This window comes from Carcharhinus amblyrhynchos, chromosome 6, assembly GCF_965287045.1.
Source record: "Carcharhinus amblyrhynchos chromosome 6, sCarAmb.v2.hapA, whole genome shotgun sequence".
NCBI classification, from domain to species: Eukaryota; Metazoa; Chordata; class Chondrichthyes; order Carcharhiniformes; family Carcharhinidae; genus Carcharhinus; species Carcharhinus amblyrhynchos.
Window position 1 is genome coordinate 52,642,390 of NC_137329.1, and position 17,936 is coordinate 52,660,325.

At 44.4% G+C, this 17,936-nt stretch overlaps 1 protein-coding gene across 1 annotated transcript in view; it reads left to right on the forward strand.

Moving 5' to 3' along the window:
• The first annotated feature begins 15,855 nt into the window (after positions 1–15,855).
• The window catches only part of LOC145344333 (phosphatidylserine synthase 2-like), a 62,072-nt gene continuing 59,991 nt past the window's right edge, over positions 15,856–17,936 (forward strand). Inside the window, exon 1 of the mRNA XM_080191462.1 lies at positions 15,856–16,161. Coding sequence (XP_080047588.1) covers positions 15,962–16,161 — 200 coding nt within the window. The 5' untranslated portion in view covers positions 15,856–15,961. The remainder of the gene's footprint in view (positions 16,162–17,936) is intronic.

Here is a 17,936-nt window from a genome sequence, read left to right on the forward strand (position 1 = left end):
CTCACCCTCAGTCATCCTCATTTCCGCCTCTGTCATCCTACCTCCCACTCCGTCACCCTATCTTCCCCTCTGTCACCAACATCTCTCCCTCCATCTCCACCATCTCCCCCTCTGTCACCCCCATCTCCCCCATTGTTAACTGCATCGATCCCCCATCACCCCCATTTTTCCCTCCATCACTGCCAACTCCCTCTCTGTCATCCTCCCTCTCCCTCTGTAACTCCATCTCCCCCTCCAGCATCCTGTCTGCCCCTCTCCCACCCCCATCTCCACCTCCAGAACCCATATCATCCCTTGCATCACACCCACCTCTTTTTCTCCACCCCAGTAATCCCTCCGCCATTGCCACTCTTCATCCTATCTCCCACTCCTCATCACATCCCTCCGTCCTTCACTTTAATCTCCCCTCCTTCACCCACGTTTCCCACTCCTTCGTATCTCACTCACATCCTCAGCTCCCTCTTCATCCCCATCTCCCTTCCCTTCACCTACCCATTATCTCCCTCTCCGTCACAACCCCCACAACCCCCCGCTTCTTTGTGAGGGCCATTGATGAAAAGATAAGGCTTCTCCCAGACAAGTAAACTTATAAGTACCGTTCACCCATTGAGCCTGTGTTTGCTGACCTATGTTGGCCCCTGCAGTCAAACAAAGGGATGGCAAGAGGGAGGGAAGATGCTTGAAACCAATTGCCACTTTCTGAGCACCTTAGAGAGTCTGTAATGAACTTGTTAAAATTATTGATGATGAAGGGGCTTGACAAGGAAGATACTGAGACATGGGGCATGATTTTCTGGTCCACTCACCATGGGATTCACCATGGGTGGGATTCTACATTTGACAGGCCATCAAAATGCTGCCTATTGTTTTCTTTGACTGGTGACTAAGGACAAGGAGCATAATTGCAGGATAAGGAGTTGACCATTTCAGACTGAGTTGAAGAGAAATTTCTTCTCTCAAAGGGTTATGAATCTTTGAAATTCTCTACCCCGAAGGGTTGTGGATGCTCCATCATTGAACGTATTTCAGGCTTAGATAGACAGATATTTGGTCTCTCCACCAGTCATAGTCTGTCAATTTGAAAATGCCTCATTTATCCTTCATCTCTGTTTCCTATCCATTAACTAATCCTCTTAGTATATCACTCCCAACTCCATGAGTCTTTATTTTATGAATTTACCCTTTATGTGGCACCTTATTGAATGCCTTTTGGAAATCCAAGTAGGCTGCAACTACTGTTTGCCCTTTATCTCCCCTGCTAGCTATGCCTTCAATCACGACTTCCCTCTCTTAAAACCATTATTAAGACTTCCTTCATAATAGATTCTAGCACTTTCCCAATGACTGATGTCAGGCTAACTGGCCTTGGCTTCTCTCCTCCCTCTGTTGAAAAGCAGTATTACATTTTCTAACTTCCAATCAGCTGGCAAAGGACTCTGACCTTTTGGCTCACAGGTAGAGACACTACCCATTGTGCCACCAGACGTCCTGCATCCAATATCTCTGCAGATATTTCACTCAAGGCCTCCCTGAAGTCGCTTGACATTGACACGACCACCTGGAAAGTGCTGGTACAAAACTGCCTTACTTGGCGCTGCCTCATCCATAAGAGCTGTCAAGCTCACGAAGCAAAGTGTATTGCTGAAGCACAACTTAAGCACGAGCTGCGCAAATCCAGAGCCACCAGCTCAACAATTACAGTGCCTACACAAGTCTGTCCAATATGTGCCAGGACATTCCGTGCCCGAATTGGTCTGATCAGTCATCTTCGGACACACCGCAATGGGCCTCAAAATGACTAATGGTGTTATTGATGACGATGGACAAACAACAGCTATTTCTTTAAGAACTCCAGGATTTAAACCTGGAAGATTGTTTAATTTTAGGTCCTTGAGTTTATCCAGTTCAGTTTCTCTGATGGTAAGAATTACCCTAATTTTCTTGCTCTTATTAGACGTTAGGTTACCTTCTATTTCTGGAATATCTGGCTCATCTTCTACTTTAAAACAGACACAAAATATTTGTTCAATGTCTCTGCTATTCCCTCATTTTTCATGATAATTTCTCTGCATTTGAAATGGTCTGAGGTCGCCATTAAAGATAAAGTTAAGTTTATTTATTAGTCACAAGTAAGGCTTACATTAACACTGCAATTAAGTAACTGTGAAATTCCCCTGATTGCCTTACCTTTGGCACCTGTTTGGGTCAATGCACCTAACCAGCACATCTTTTAGAATGTGGGAGGAAACCAGAACACCTGGAGGAAACCCAGACAGACATGAGGAGAATGTGCAAACCTCGCACAGACAGTGTCATAAGCTGGGAACTGAACCCTGGTCCTTAGCACTGTGAGGCAGCAGTGCTAACCACTGTGCTACCATGCTGTCCTTAGAAAGACAATGTGACACGGTGGCACAGTGGTTAGCACTGCTGTCTCACATGTCAGGGACCCGGATTTGATTCCCGGCTTGGGTCACTGTCTGTGTGGAGTCTGAGAGTCTAAATGTTCTCCCCATGTATGCGTGGGTTTCCACCAGGTGATCTAGTTTCCTCCCAAAGTCCAAAGATGTGCAGGTTAGATTGATTGGCCATGTTAAATTTCCCCTAAGTGTCAGGGGATTAGTGGGATAAATATGTCGGGTTACGGGAATATGGCCTGGATGGGATTGTTGTTGGTGTAAACTTGATAGGCCAAATGGCCTCTTTCTACACTGCAGGGATTCTATGATAGTTCTGTGATTCTCCTTGGAGCAAACAATAGAAAGACTGGGTGAGATGTTTAGAACTTTAGCTACCTTTTTTCTTTCTTTAAACTTCGAAACTGTTACTCCCAATTTTTTATTTGTTTCCATTTATATCAGCTTTCTGGAGGCCTTTTCCTGGTTTCTAAGATACTGCCAATCCTTGAACTTACTACTATTCTTTGCAGCATTATAAGCCTCAACTTTTAAACTCATACTTAAACTACAGATGGATATTTCTCAGTCATTTTTTGTTTTTCAGTGGAATGCAATATGTTGACCATTTTGAATTGTTTCTTTAAGTGTTGCACAGTATTCATTTATAGCCATGCCTTTTAGTCAACTTCAGACAGATCTCCCTCAACTCTATGTCATTGGCATTGTTTAAGATTCTTGTTTGTGATCGGAGTCTGTTGTTTTCAAACTAAACGTGAAACTCATATGTATTATTTCCCAGTGGATCTATTACTATGACATTATTAATTAACCCTGCCTCGTTGCACAATGCCAGATCTAAAATACTTTCATCCAGGTTCCATGGCAATGAAGAGTGTAACACCGCTGACAACAATGCTATGGTGGGTGTGTGGGTGGACAGGGAGGGGGGGTTGAATTTTGTCCCATGTTTCGGCAATGGTGCTTAGATCTAAACCATTTATCTACATTTGTACCACTAGTTCATGTATCTTACTGTGGATGTTCCGTGCATTCGGATAAAGTGACTTCAATTTTATTTTTGTTACTTCCATTCTCTCTCTAATACACTGTTAAGCTCTCTGCACCTTCCTGTTCTACTCAGTTTGTTTTTCATTTTGGCATACTTTTCTATTGTCTCCACTTTGAATCCCCAGTTGTTCAGTAATTATTAAGCCATCACGATGCTGTTGCTATCAGTCTCCACCAGCTGCCTAGTATGGACATTGACTCTGTGATGAGTGATAAAACTGACCAATTGTCTTCCTCTCTCGGTTGAGCCATCCTCCAGAGCCAGCTTAGACACCCCAGGATCCTCCATTGTCACTTGAGGAGGCCCTGCTGACAAATCCATCCATGTCACACCCTCTTTCGGAACCAGGCATTGGCGCAGATACAAGCACGTTGCTGGGCTTTAGGGCACAGTAGGCGATACCCAATTCTGAAGTGATATACACTTTGGGCACAAAATCCGTTGGTTCCCAAACTAAACAAATGCTGCAGAAAAGCTAAAAGAAATCTAGCAAGTAAGTACAAAGGAGAGATATCAGTGTTAATAAGAGGAGAAAAATACTGATCAATTCTTTGATTGCCCCGAAACAATCAGTTGTCAGAATCTGCCCTAGCCCAGTTAATTCAGATGAATAAAGTGCCACTGCATCATACAATATTATTGTTTAATCTCCTCTGTCTGATCTGCAACCTTTCATCTCAGCACATCTTGTCTTCCTGTTTTCTTCAACTGAGGACTCTCCCCACCCTTCCCACTGGGGTTGACAGAGCTCTAACTGCTGCCATATTTCTGTTCTTACCCCTCCCCCTCCTTCAAGGACCATAGTAGAGTTCCCCTTGTCCTGATCTTCTAGCCTGCAGCCACTGGAGTCAACAGACTATTCTACACTAATTCGGTTACTTCCAGAGTGACACAGCCACCAAATACATCTTCCCTTCCCCTCCCCTTTCAGCATGTGGCACACTGGCTCACTCAATTGCTCTTCCCCTTCCCATTGCACCTTTCCATGCAAGCACAGAGGATGGAACAGCTGCCTTTTCACCTCCCCTATCCTTATCATTTAAGGATGCAAATACTCCTTCCAGGTGATACAGCCATCTATGTGTACTCCTTTCAGTTTAGTACTCACCTCTCATAATGTAGGTCAGCTCTATATTGGAGAGATAAGACACAGACTGGATGACTGCTTTGTGGAACATCTCCACAAGCCTGGCCCTGACCTTCTGATCGTTTTAATTCTCCACCTTCCCCCTACTCTGACCTTCCTGTTCTTGGCCTCCTTAGTGTTCCCATGAAGCTTGAACTAAGCTTGAGGAAATGCTCCTCATCTTCTGATTTTTTTGTAGGTTTTGCTTTTGCTCTCATTCTTCTCTAGCTTTTGCTTTCAGGTAGCCAATAACTTTTATTCTGCCATTCATATCTCGTCTTGACACATCTTTTGTTCCATTAATTAACCTGTAGCCATTTCCTTCAGATGTGTATACCAACAACCCTTTTTCCATTTAATCTCTCCTGTCTTCTACCATGGAACAAACCCTCCTTTTTATTCTTTATCCACCTTCCACCCCGTTCACTTGCTGATAAGTAATTTCTAACTTTTCCCAGTTCTGATAAAAGCTCATCGACTTGAAAATTTAATTGTGTTTCTCTGTCCACCGGTGTTGCCTAACCTGCTGAGCACTTCCAGCATTTGATATATTTGATATCATTGTTCAGTGGTGAAATAGCTCCTCAGGGGCTGGTGTCTTTTCACCAAACTTAGATTTATTTGCACAGTTAGTAACACTCCGAAAGGTACATTCTCATACGGAGTCTAAACTCAGAGGGCAGGATTTTACAGCCCCTCTCATCCTGAAACCGTAAAATCCCATCTGAAGTCAACGGATCTTTTCATAGTCCGCCCCTCGCCTGCTCCAATTACCATGGCAGATGGGACAGTAAAATTCCGACCGGCGTACCAGTAACCCTGATGCTCCACACATTGGAGCCATCCATTACTGTCTTAAACAGGGAGCTCATATTCTAAGAGATCCAACTCGTGGGTGGCGTTAAGGTCTTTACAAGTGGCACTGTTTGATAATTCAATATTTCTTCATTGCATCACCAACCCATCCACCCTCAAAATAATAAAATTCTGCATGTTGAATTATCATAGGATCTCTACAGTGCCGAAGGAGGCTATTTGGCACATCAAGCCTGCATTGACCCTTACCCAGATTTACCCCATAACCCCACATATTTACTCCACTAATCTATATATCTTGGGACACCGAGGAAGAATTTAGCATGGCCAATCCTTCTAACCCGAACATCTCTGGATTGTGAGAGGAAACCGGAGCACGTGGGGAAAATGTGCAAACTCCACACAGTCACCCAAGGCTAGAATTGAACCTGGGTCCTTGGTGCTGTGAGGCAGCAGTGATAACCACTGTGCCACCATGTCATCTATAATTATATTATTGACGATATTCTACAGGAAGCTCAAGATATTGTGGTAACATCGATCTTGCAGAATACAATTTTTGAGTTGTTAAAAGTAAACTTCAAGCCCCATAAAACAAGTTTTACAACACATTGCTCTCTCAAAAATGCATTTTCATTTCCAGGGAAGCCGAAGTGTTAATTTATATGGTAAAGGCTCAATAAAAATTACAAAGTAAATTAATTTTTTTTAATGATGGGAACTATCTAAAATCTAGACTTGCAGAAATTGATCTACGATTATTGGATTTTAAAACTGAGTTAATTTCATTTTGAAAGCTTGAAACTTACGTCTTGATCTGATGCTATGACCAGATTGGGCACACTCCCTCACACCTATATCATTTTAGTTTAAAAGAATGTGAAATGACTGGTTTCCTTCAAGAAGTAAGCTTTTACTGGATAACTGCAGCTCTATTTCACAAGAAGGAATAAATCATTGAAATCTTGTGGTGATTCAAATGAGACTTGTCTATTGATTTTGCTTTCTTAAAGAAGCAGAATGTTGCAAGTGTCAGAGTATATGCCAGGGTGTAATTTAAATTGTGGAATCATGCTGAAGGAGGGCGTGAGAGATTGCAAAATGAGATGATGTGAGAGAGGATCCATCGACATTAGACTTTTTCTCCTGTGTACCCTGTACAGCTACTGATACCGCAGCTGGAACCACTGCATTAGACAAATGCCTATAATTGCTTTGTTTATCTTCACACCAATCTCAAATTATGGCAATTTTCCATCTTAAGCCTTGGTAATTTTCCACTCCAAGGAGACAATTTGCAAAGCTAGGGAGTTTTGGAAGAACATGATGACGCATCGACAACTTCCTCACCGAATTGTTTTAAGTACCTCGGAGTGGAAATGATCAGATACTGGGAATTAGTCACCGTATTTATATTTACATTGAATCTCGTTAGATCCTTCCCCTGAGTGTTATTCTTGTTTTTGTTTTATTGTTTGTACTTAATCATCACTTGCTAGGACCTGTATAAGTTCGCTGTTTAGTATGTTTACTGTTTCCAATTGCAGTACTTTCTGCACCTGTTATTAAATGGCTCAGTGTCTTTCTCTCAATATCATTTTAAAAGTTTTAATGTTGCTCATACTATCCCTTTTAAGCTTTTTCTTGAATTTCCTTTTGTGGTTCCTATGACTTTCTTTGTAAGCCTTGGCTGTTCTTTATATCTCTGTTGTTCTTTAGGCTCAGTTCCTTCACTGTTGCTGGGCCAAAGTCTTGGTACTCCCTCTCTAACAGGACTGTGTGTACCTACACAGTAAGAAATCTCACAACACCAGGTTAAAGTCCAACAGGTTTATTTGTAGCAACCACCACTAGCTTTCAGAACTGGCTGTTCCTTCGTCAGGTCAGTGTATCTATACCACAGGGTGTCGTAGAAGTAGTATCCCTAAAGTGCAGAAAGAGGCCATTCAGTCTGCAGGGACTCTTGGAAAGAGATTTCTACCCAGGCCCTATCCCCATTATCCCACATATTTACTGTGACTAATACATTCAACTTACACATCTTTGGAAATTAAGGGGCAAGTTAGCATAGCCAATCCACCTAACCTGCACAACTTTGGAGAGTGGAAGGAAACTGGAGCAAACCCATTCAGACAGTGTGGAGAACATGCAAACATCACACAGACAGTCACCCAAGGCTGGAACCAAACCTGGGTATCTGGTGCTGCAAGGCAGCAGTGCTAACTGCTGGAAACTGTGCCACTCTGAAGGACTGCAGCAGTTTAAGAAGGCAACTCACTGTCACTCCTTCTGCACTGTAGAGATTCTGTGATTCACTTTCTCAATTAGGGATAGGCAATAAATGTTGTCCTAGCCAGTGACATCCTATAAATAAACAACAAATAGTATAGTGGCTACAAAACAGAAAATGCTGGAAAATCTCAGCAGGTCTGATGACTGCATCTCTGGGGAGAGAAGAGCCAACTTTTCAGTCTAGAAGATCCTTTGTCTAGCCTTCAGCTGTGATGCAGAGTCATCTAGACTTGAAATGTTGGCTCTATTCTCTCCCTATAGAAGCTGTCAGGCCTGTTTAGATTTTCCAGCATTTTCTGCTCTAGTTTCAGATTCCAGCATCCGCAGTATTTTGCTTTTATTTTAGCATAGCAGTCTCTTTTTTTGTATGGGAATATATCTCACTTCTCTTGTTGAACAAAGCCATTTAATTTTAGAGATAAATAATAAATATTGACCTAACCAGCAACGCCCACACCCCATGAATTAATACAAAACAATATTACGCATATTGGCCCTTCCCTTTAGAGGCATGTACGGGTACTGTATTCTACCAATTATCTTTCTGAATACCTCCCATAGTTCATAAATAGTTTGATCAAGTCTACTGTGGGAAATTTCTGCCTCAAAATCTTAGCAAATGATTCAGCCTTGTTCAGTGGTGGGCAACCTGCAGCACGGGGCACATGCAGTGCATCTGGGTTCTGACTGCAGCCCATGAGACATTTTATTGACAATTGTCTAGATCAGCTCAAACCGAATATAGAATTCTATCACATTTTCGATATTGTTAGCCAGTTGTCCTCTTATCATTGAATTATTGTCCAGTTCAGGCTTATTACTAAATCTAAAACGACCTGTTCTCTAACTGGTACAAAAACATTTTGTTCCAGAAACCTGTTCCAAATACACTCAAGAAATTTGCTGCCTTTGGGATTGGAGCCATTCTATTTTCCTCGGATTATTGAAAGTGAATGCCGACAGTTATAACTACTCTGTTTTGCAACAAACTTCTTTGATTTCTGTGTTTATGTATCTCACTATCTTATCATTGCTATGTCATAGAATTGCTATGGTGCAGAAGGAGACAATTTGGCCCATCATGTGCTTACCAACTCTCCGAATGAACATCATGGCCTAGTGCCATTCCCCTGCCTTTACCCCATATCCCTGCACTTTGAGGGTAAACTTGAGCTCACTCCCTGTTAGAATGCCAACGGGGGCTCAGGATCTGAAGTCACAGATGAGAGTCACAGTTGCTGATGAGATTGTGATTTTGGATCTTCTTGGCCCCTCACTGCCAGCATCATCATTTATATTAATTTAAATGTATTTTAATATTATGAACACACCCCCTCACCAGATTTTAACACCCTCCCCTCAAACCATATTGATGTGATGTCACTTTGGTACGGTTTACAACAGGTTCATCCAGATGTAAACCTGCCATTGGGATCCCCTCAGGGGCATAGAGGTGAGTATAGTCCCTGGGGGAAAAGGGGGGTATTGTATGGTGGGGAACTCCTGAGGCCTCTGTGGTGGGATGTGGGGGATGTTTATTGCTATTCTGATTGGGACGCCCTTTCATGATAGCGCCTTGATCTCAGTGCAGCTGGGTTTTGCTGATGTGTTGAGAGCCCACTACATGTATGATGGCGTGAAACACGCCCCTTGATATTTTTTGGCAGTAAGATCTGGAGTGAAAACTGACCAGTTTCTCTGGAGAGAAACAACACTGCCATTTTTTGGTAAGATTTAACCATTGTTTCCATTCAAATAATCATCCAATCTCCTCCTGAAGTTTTGATTGAACCTTCCTCCATCACACTTCCAGGCAGTTCATTCCAGACCCAAACCATTCGTGTGGAAATTTGTCTCATGTCACATTTTGCTTCCGAATGACCTTATAATATTTATCTCCCAGTCATGATGTGTTTGTAGTGATTTTCTCTACACAATATCCTTTGCTAATTTACCACCCTAGGTTTAGTTTTAAGCCCAAGTTTTATTTCTTATGCTCCATGCATTAATGTACAAAAACTTTAATTTGAAGATAAATCCCATGTTTCCCTTAAGCATTGACATTGATTTTCACATTTTATAACTTATCACATCTTTTTTTCTATTGCGTTTTGATCATTTATTTTGTTATTATTTCCAGTTTTTTTTCTGAACTTGGCTCCCAGATTGTTGCTAAATTATTAGATTTATCTAAATTATCCAACACAGATGAGAAAAAATTTCCCCCTACTAAATATTGGGAAGATTGAAGTGCTCATCTTTGGTCCCCACCATTCGATGCTCCCCAGTTGCAGACTTCATCCCTCTCTCTGGAAACCGGCCTCACCTAGAATCATAAAATCTCTACAGTGCAGAAGGAGGCCCATTGATTCTGCACTGACCACCGACCACAATACCACCTGAGCCTTGTTCCCATAACCTCACATACTTATCCTGCTGATCCCCTGAAACTAGGATCAATTTAGCATGGCCGTTCAACCTAACCCGCACATCTTTGGACTGTGGGAGGAAACAAGAGCACCTGGAGGAAACTCACACAGACACGGGGGGAACATGCAAACTCCACCTCTCCCCACCTCTAGAATCTCCTTTAGCCTTAAAGCCTCTGAAATATTTTTACTCTTCCATCCCCAATTTTAATTGCTGCACATCAGACGCTTACAAGATCAGCGACAGGGTAAGACAGGGTTATGCCTTGGCACCAACTCCCTTTGGCATATCCTTCATGCTGCCATTGTGCACTTTCAGTCACTCAAATGAGGGTGTCCACTTACATATCGCAGCCAAAGGCAAACTGTTAACTTGACAAGACTGCACACCAAGGCCAATGTGCATAGATTGCAAGTCTGTTTGCTGTTGATGCCACGCTTGCATCTCATTTTGAAGTTCACTTGCAGCAACTTGCAGATTGGTTCTCCCAGACCCGGAAAGAGTTTGGACTGATAAAGAGCTTCAGGAAGACTAAAGTTATGGACCAAAATGGCATTGAAGCTGCTGTACATTTTTCAAATTGTAAAGTACAGGCGTTATAACAATGAGTAGGCGGAAGATTTTAATCACATTTTTCACTTATCACTTCATTTAATATTTTAAATGAAATAACAATTGTGTTTTAATTTATTTTAAAATCTTGATCTTGGACCCTGCGAGTGAGCCCTCAAATTGACCAGGGTTGGAGTGGGAAGACCTTGTAGCTGACAGGAGTACCTGGAGCAGTCAGCAAAGGCATGGAAAAAGCAGAGGGTAAAAGGAACAACCAGGTAGCAGAAAAGAAGGAAGAAACATCAGCTGACCTTGGGAAAACGCTATTCACAGTGTCACCTGTGGAAGTGATTGGTGCTCATGTGTCAGCTTCTACAGTCAGAACAGAGTATGTTCAATTGGAAATGACATATATCCCAGGTACAGTCGAGTGGACCCCAAGACAGACTATCATTAGTGTCCATATCTTCAGATACCAAGGCCCTAAGTTCTGGAATTCCCTCTGCATCTCTCTTTACCGCTTTAAGATGCTTCTTAAATCTTCCAATTTAAGCAAGCCTTTGGTCATCCGGCCTTATATCTTTGTATGTGGCATTGTATCAGATTTTATTTGATAAAAATGAAACTGTTAAGTTCCTTTGGATATCTTATTGTATTAAAGGCCCAATATTATGTTTCTTGTATCTTCCTTGCTTTTGTACCCAGTACCAGGACCCTGAAGGCATTATTAACCACTTTCTCAACCTGCCCTGCCATTTCCGATGATTCGTGCACATATAGTCCCAAGTCTGCCTGCTCCTGCTTCACTGTTCTTCAGAACAAATGAATGTTCTGAATCACTGCAGACTTCTCTGCATTAACTTTCTTTGATTTTGATTTATTATTGTCACATGTATTAGTACACAGTGAAAAGTATTGTTTCTTGCGTGCTATACAGACAGAGCACACCGTTCATTGAGAAGGAAAGGAGAGAGTGCAGAATGTAGTGTTAATGCCGTAACTAGGGTATAGAGAAAGATCAACTTAATGCAAGGTAAGTCCATTCAAAAGTCTAACAGCAGCAGGGAAGAAGCTGTTCTTGAGTTGGTTGGTGTATGACCTCAGACTTTTGAATTTTTTTCCCAACGGAAGAAGGTGGAAGAGAGGATGTCCGGGGTGCGTGGGGTCCTTAATAATGCTGGCTGCTTTTCTGAGGCAGCGGAAAGTGTAGACAGAGTAAATGGATGAGAGGTTTTTTTGTGTGATGGATTGGGCTACATTCATGACCTTTCACAGTTTCCTGTGGTCATGGGCAGAGCAGGAGCCATACCAGCCGTGACACAACCAGAAAGAATGCTTTCTATGGGGAGAGTTGTAGCTGACATGCCAAATTTCCTTAGTCTTCCGAGAAATAGAGACATTGGTGAGCTTTCTAACTCATCCACCTCTTGGCTGCCCATTCCATCAGCCTGTCCATGCCCTCTTGAAATTCATCACTATTTTTCTCATAGTTCATGATCCTTTCACTTTTGTGTTAACTGAATTATTCTGCCCAGATACCACACCTGAGGAAGGATGTGAATGCATTAGAGAGGTGGCAGAAGAAATTTATGAAAATGGTTCCAGGGATGAGGAACTTCAGTTATGTGGATAGATTGGAGAAGCTGGGGCTATTCTTCTTAAACAGAAGATTAAAGAGAGATTTGATAGAGGTGTTCAAAATCATGAAGGGACTGGACAGAGCAGATGGGGAAAATCTGTTCCTATTGACAGAAGGATCGAGAATCAGAGAGCACAGATTTAATGTGACTGGTAAAAGAAGAAAAGGTAACTTGAGGAAAATCTTCTTTACATAGTGAGTGGTTAGAATCTGGAATGCGTTGCCTGAGAATGTGGTGGAGGCAGTTTTAGCTGTGGCTTTCAAAAGAGAATTGGACAATTATCTGAAGAAAAAACATTTGAACGATTATAAGGATGAGTGAGTTGATCTTAGAGAGCTAGCAGTGACACAATGAGCCAAATAGTCTCCCTCGGTGCTGTAGCCATTCCCTTAAATTATTGTTGTATTGTAGCAGTACATTTGTCCTATTTATGGGTGTTGGTGTTAACCATTTATCTAACTATTAGACTTTTTTGTTTGTCTGTGCTCTCTCCTCTTTTCATTGGTTTAAATTCCTTTGTCCTAGCCTCGTTCTGGTGAAGTCCACCCAATAGTGAAATCCTTGTCCCATCTCGGTATTGGTACCCACGTTTCAAGAAACGGAACCCTTCTTTCACCACATGTTAACTTACTGATTTGATTTCTGTATGCCAATTTGCATGTGGTTTGGGCAATATTACCTTTAACTCATATTTCTTGATAATTCCTCAGCAGAATCCCCGCTCTTTATTATGTCGTTCGACATGGGACCACAATAACTTGATCTTCCTCCTTTCCAATAGCAGTACAAAGAATAATGCAATGTTGGCAAACGTGCTAAGAGTAGTGGGCGAGAAGAGGATTGGGAGAGGTTTAAATGTCAACAAAGATTGACAAAGAAGTTGATAAAGAAGGGTAGGAGAAACTATGAAGCTGGGCTAGCGCTTAATATAAAAAAGGATAGCAAGAGTTTGTATAAATATATAAAAAGGAAGAGGCTGGCTAGGGTGAATGTTGGTCCTTTAGAGGATGAGAAAGGGGACCTAGTGGTAGGGGATGGGGATATGGCTAAGGTATTGAATAACTTTTTTGTTTCTGTCTTCACGGAGGAGGACGTGAATAATTTGCCGGGTGTTAGCGATGGAAAGGTGGTAGGACTGGAGGGTCTTAATGACATTACTGTTACTAGAGAGGCGGTGCTCGACAGACTGGAGGGGCTGATTGTGGACAAGTCCCCAGGACCGGATGGAATGCATCCGAGGGTTCTGAAAGAAATGGTGGAGGTGATAGTGGATGCCTTGGTGGTTATTTTCCAGACGTCGCTGGATTCCGGGGAAGTGCCGGATGATTGGAAAACGGCTAATGTTATGCTGTTGTTTAAGAAGGGTGCCAGGCAAAAGGCGGGGAATTATAGGCCGGTTAGTTTAACGTCTGTGGTAGGTAAAATGTTAGAATCTGTCATTAAGGAGGAAATTGCGAGGCATCTTGAAGGGAATTGCTTGATAGAGCAGACGCAGCACGGATTCATTAAAGGGAAGTCGTGTCTGACAAATTTACTGGAGTTCTATGAGGATGTGTCTAGGGCGGTGGATAGGGGAGAGCCGGTGGATGTGGTCTTTCTAGATTTTCAGAAGGCGTTTGACAAAGTACCTCACAAGAGGTTATTGCAGAAGGTTGAGGAACATGGAGTTGGGGGTAGGGTGTTAGCGTGGATAGAGGATTGGTTGTCAAATAGGAGGCAGAGAGTGGGGGTCAACGGGTGCTATTCTGATTGGCGGATGGTGACTAGTGGAGTGCCCCAGGGGTCGGTGCTGGGGCCTCAGCTTTTTACCATTTATATAGATGATCTGGAGGAGGGAACCGAGTGTAGGGTGTCGAAATTTGCTGATGACACCAAGATTGGGGGAACGGCAAATTGTGCGGAGGGTGTGGAGAGTCTGCAGAAGGATCTAGATAGGCTGGGCGAATGGGCCAGGAAATGGCAAATGGAATGTAATGTTGGCAAGTGTAAGGTGGTCCACTTTGGTAGGAAGAATGGTAGGAAGGACTATTACTTAGGGGGCGAAAAACTGCAGCAGGCGAAGGTGCAGAGGGACCTCGGGGTCCTTGTGCATGAGTCGCAAAAACCCAGCTTGCAGGTGCAGCAGGTGGTCAGGAAGGCAAATGGGATGCTGGCCTTCATAGCGAGGGGGATTGAATATAAAAGTAGGGAGGTCTTGCTGCTGCTGTATAGGGCATTGGTGAGGCCGCAGCTGGAGTACTGTGTGCAGTTTTGGGCGCCGCACTTGCGCAAAGATATTTTGGCCTTGGAGGGAGTGCAGAGGAGGTTTACTAGGCTGATACCGGAGTTGAGGGGGTTGAGCTATGAGGAGAGGCTGAATAAACTAGGCTTGTACTCGTTAGAGTTTAGAAGAATGAGGGGAGATCTCATTGAGACGTATAAGATGATGAATGGGATGGATAGGATAGAGGTGGAGAGACTCTTCCCGCTCAAAAAAGACAGTAGGACTAGGGGGCACAGCCTCAAGATAAAAGGGGGGCGGTTTAGAATGGAGTTGAGGAGAAACTTCTTCACTCAAAGGGTGGTGAATCTCTGGAATTCTTTGCCCGTTGAAGTGGTGGAGGCTGCCTCGCTAAATATTTTTAAGACGCGGGTTGATGGGTTTTTGATAAGAGAGGGGATTAAGGGTTATGGGGAGAGGGCGGGAAAGTGGAACTGAGCCACGACAGATCAGCCATGATCTTATTGAATGGCGGGGCAGGCTCGAAGGGCTAGATGGCCAACTCCTGCTCCTATTTCTTATGTTCTTATGTACCAAAACCAACATGTCATTGGTGATACCATGAAGCTAATTTGCATTTATTTATTTTAATGCACAAGAGATTCTTATTTCCACCTAAATAAATTTGTTCCGAAGAAAAGTCATGTTGGACTTGAAATGTTTCCAACTCTGTTTTTCTCTCTCCTCAGATGCTACCAGACCTACTGAGATTTTAAAGCAGTTTTTGTTGTTGTTTCAAATCTCCAGCATCTGCTGTATTTTGGATGGTACGGTGGCACAGCAGTTAGCACTGCTGCCTCGCAGTACCAGGGACCCAGGTTCGGGTGTTCTGGTTTCCTCCCACAATCCGAAAAACGTGCTGGTTCGGCGCATTGGCCGTGCTAAACCCTCCCTCAGTGTGCCTGAATAGGCACCCGAGTGTGGCGACCAGGGGATTTTCAGAGTAACTTCATCGCACTGTTAATATAAGCCTACTTGTGACCAATAATAAAGATTTATTAAATACATTTATTACTGTAGACTGCAGCCTAGCATTGCTTTGGCACGAAAACGTACATTTAAGCCTTGCTTTAGTAAACTAGCAAATGAAGCTGACTCCGCTCAAAGGAAGTGCCCCCTTAGCCTCGTTCCCACTGCAGGAAATGCCCCTTAGCCTCGTTCCAACGCAGGAAGTGCCCCCTTAACCTCGTTCTCACGCAGCAACTGCCCCCTTAGCCTCGCTCTGGCAACCAGATGTGATGGGCGGGGGGGGGGACCGGCTTCCGGTGGCGGCTGGTACATGCGTAGTGATGGGACGGGAGGCCGGCTAGCGAGTTGGCAGCTGGTGCCGGCGGGCAGCGGGAGGGAGGCAGCGCAGCGCCTGGGAATCCGCGCACCATGATCCGCAATGCAGTGAGGAAGCCGTCCGCGGGAGAACCCAACGGTTTGTTGGGCGTCCCGGAGCTGGCGGCAGGTCGGCAGCAGCAGCAGCAGCGGGGGGAGCCGGCGAGGAAGAGCGGCGGTGGGCGGCGGGAGGAGCAGGACCGGCGGAGCACCGAGTCCGAGGTGTTTGATGATGGAACCGTCACCTTCTTCTGGTGAGTTACTGGAGATGGTGGAGCAGAGAAAGAGAGAGAGAGACAGGGAAGATCCAGAGAGAGAGACAGGGAAGATCCAGAGAGAGAGACAGGGAAGATCCAGGGAGAGAGAGACAGGGAAGATCCAGGGAGAGAGAGACAGGGAAGATCCAGAGAGAGAGACAGGGAAGATCCAGGGAGAGAGAGACAGGGAAGATCCAGGGAGAGAGAGACAGGGAAGATCCAGAGAGAGAGAGACAGGGAAGATCCAGAGAGAGAGACAGGGAAGATCCAGAGAGAGAGAGACAGGGAAGATCCAGAGAGAGAGACAGGGAAGATCCAGACAGAGATCCAGAGAGAGATAGGGAAGATCCAGAGAGAGAGAGGGAAGATCCAGAGAGAGAGAGGGAAGATCCAGACAGAGATCCAGAGAGAGAGAGAGAGGGAAGATCCAGAGAGAGAGAGGGAAGATCCAGAGAGAGAGAGGGAAGATCCAGAGAGAGAGAGGGAAGATCCAGAGAGAGAGAGGGAAGATCCAGAGAGAGAGAGGGAAGATCCAGAGAGAGAGAGGGAAGATCCAGAGAGAGAGAGGGAAGATCCAGAGAGAGAGAGGGAAGATCCAGAGAGAGAGAGGGAAGATCCAAAGAGAGAGGGAAGATCCAGAGAGAGAGAGAGAGACAGGGAAGATCCAGAGAGAGAGACAGGGAAGATCCAGAGAGAGAGACAGGGAAGATCCAGACAGAGATCCAGAGAGAGAGAGAGACAGGGAAGATCCAGACAGAGATCCAGAGAGAGAGAGATAGGGAAGATCCAGACAGAGATCCAGAGAGAGAGAGAGAGAGGGAAGATCCAGAGAGAGAGAGAGAGGGGGAAGATCCAGAGAGAGAGAGAGAGAGGGAAGATCCAAAGAGAGAGGGAAGATCCAGAGAGAGAGAGACAGGGAAGATCCAGGGAGAGAGAGACAGGGAAGATCCAGAGAGAGAGACAGGGAAGATCCAGGGAGAGAGAGACAGGGAAGATCCAGGGAGAGAGAGACAGGGAAGATCCAGAGAGAGAGAGAGACAGGCAAGATCCAGAGAGAGAGACAGGCAAGATCCAGAGAGAGAGACAGGCAAGATCCAGAGAGAGAGACAGGCAAGATCCAGAGAGAGAGACAGGCAAGATCCAGAGAGAGAGACAGGGAAGATCCAGAGAGAGAGACAGGGAAGATCCAGAGAGAGAGACAGGGAAGATCCAGAGAGAGAGATAGGGAAGATCCAGAGAGAGAGACAGGGAAGATCCAGGGAGAGAGAGACAGGGAAGATCCAGGGAGAGAGAGACAGGGAAGATCCAGAGAGAGAGAGAGACAGGCAAGATCCAGAGAGAGAGACAGGCAAGATCCAGAGAGAGAGACAGGCAAGATCCAGAGAGAGAGACAGGCAAGATCCAGAGAGAGAGACAGGGAAGATCCAGAGAGAGAGACAGGGAAGATCCAGAGAGAGAGACAGGGAAGATCCAGAGAGAGAGAGACAGGGAAGATCCAGAGAGAGAGAGACAGGGAAGATCCAGAGAGAGAGAGAGACAGGCAAGATCCAGAGAGAGAGACAGGCAAGATCCAGAGAGAGAGACAGGCAAGATCCAGAGAGAGAGACAGGCAAGATCCAGAGAGAGAGACAGGCAAGATCCAGAGAGAGAGACAGGCAAGATCCAGAGAGAGAGACAGGGAAGATCCAGAGAGAGAGACAGGGAAGATCCAGAGAGAGAGACAGGGAAGATCCAGAGAGACAGGGAAGATCCAGAGAGAGAGGGAAGATCCA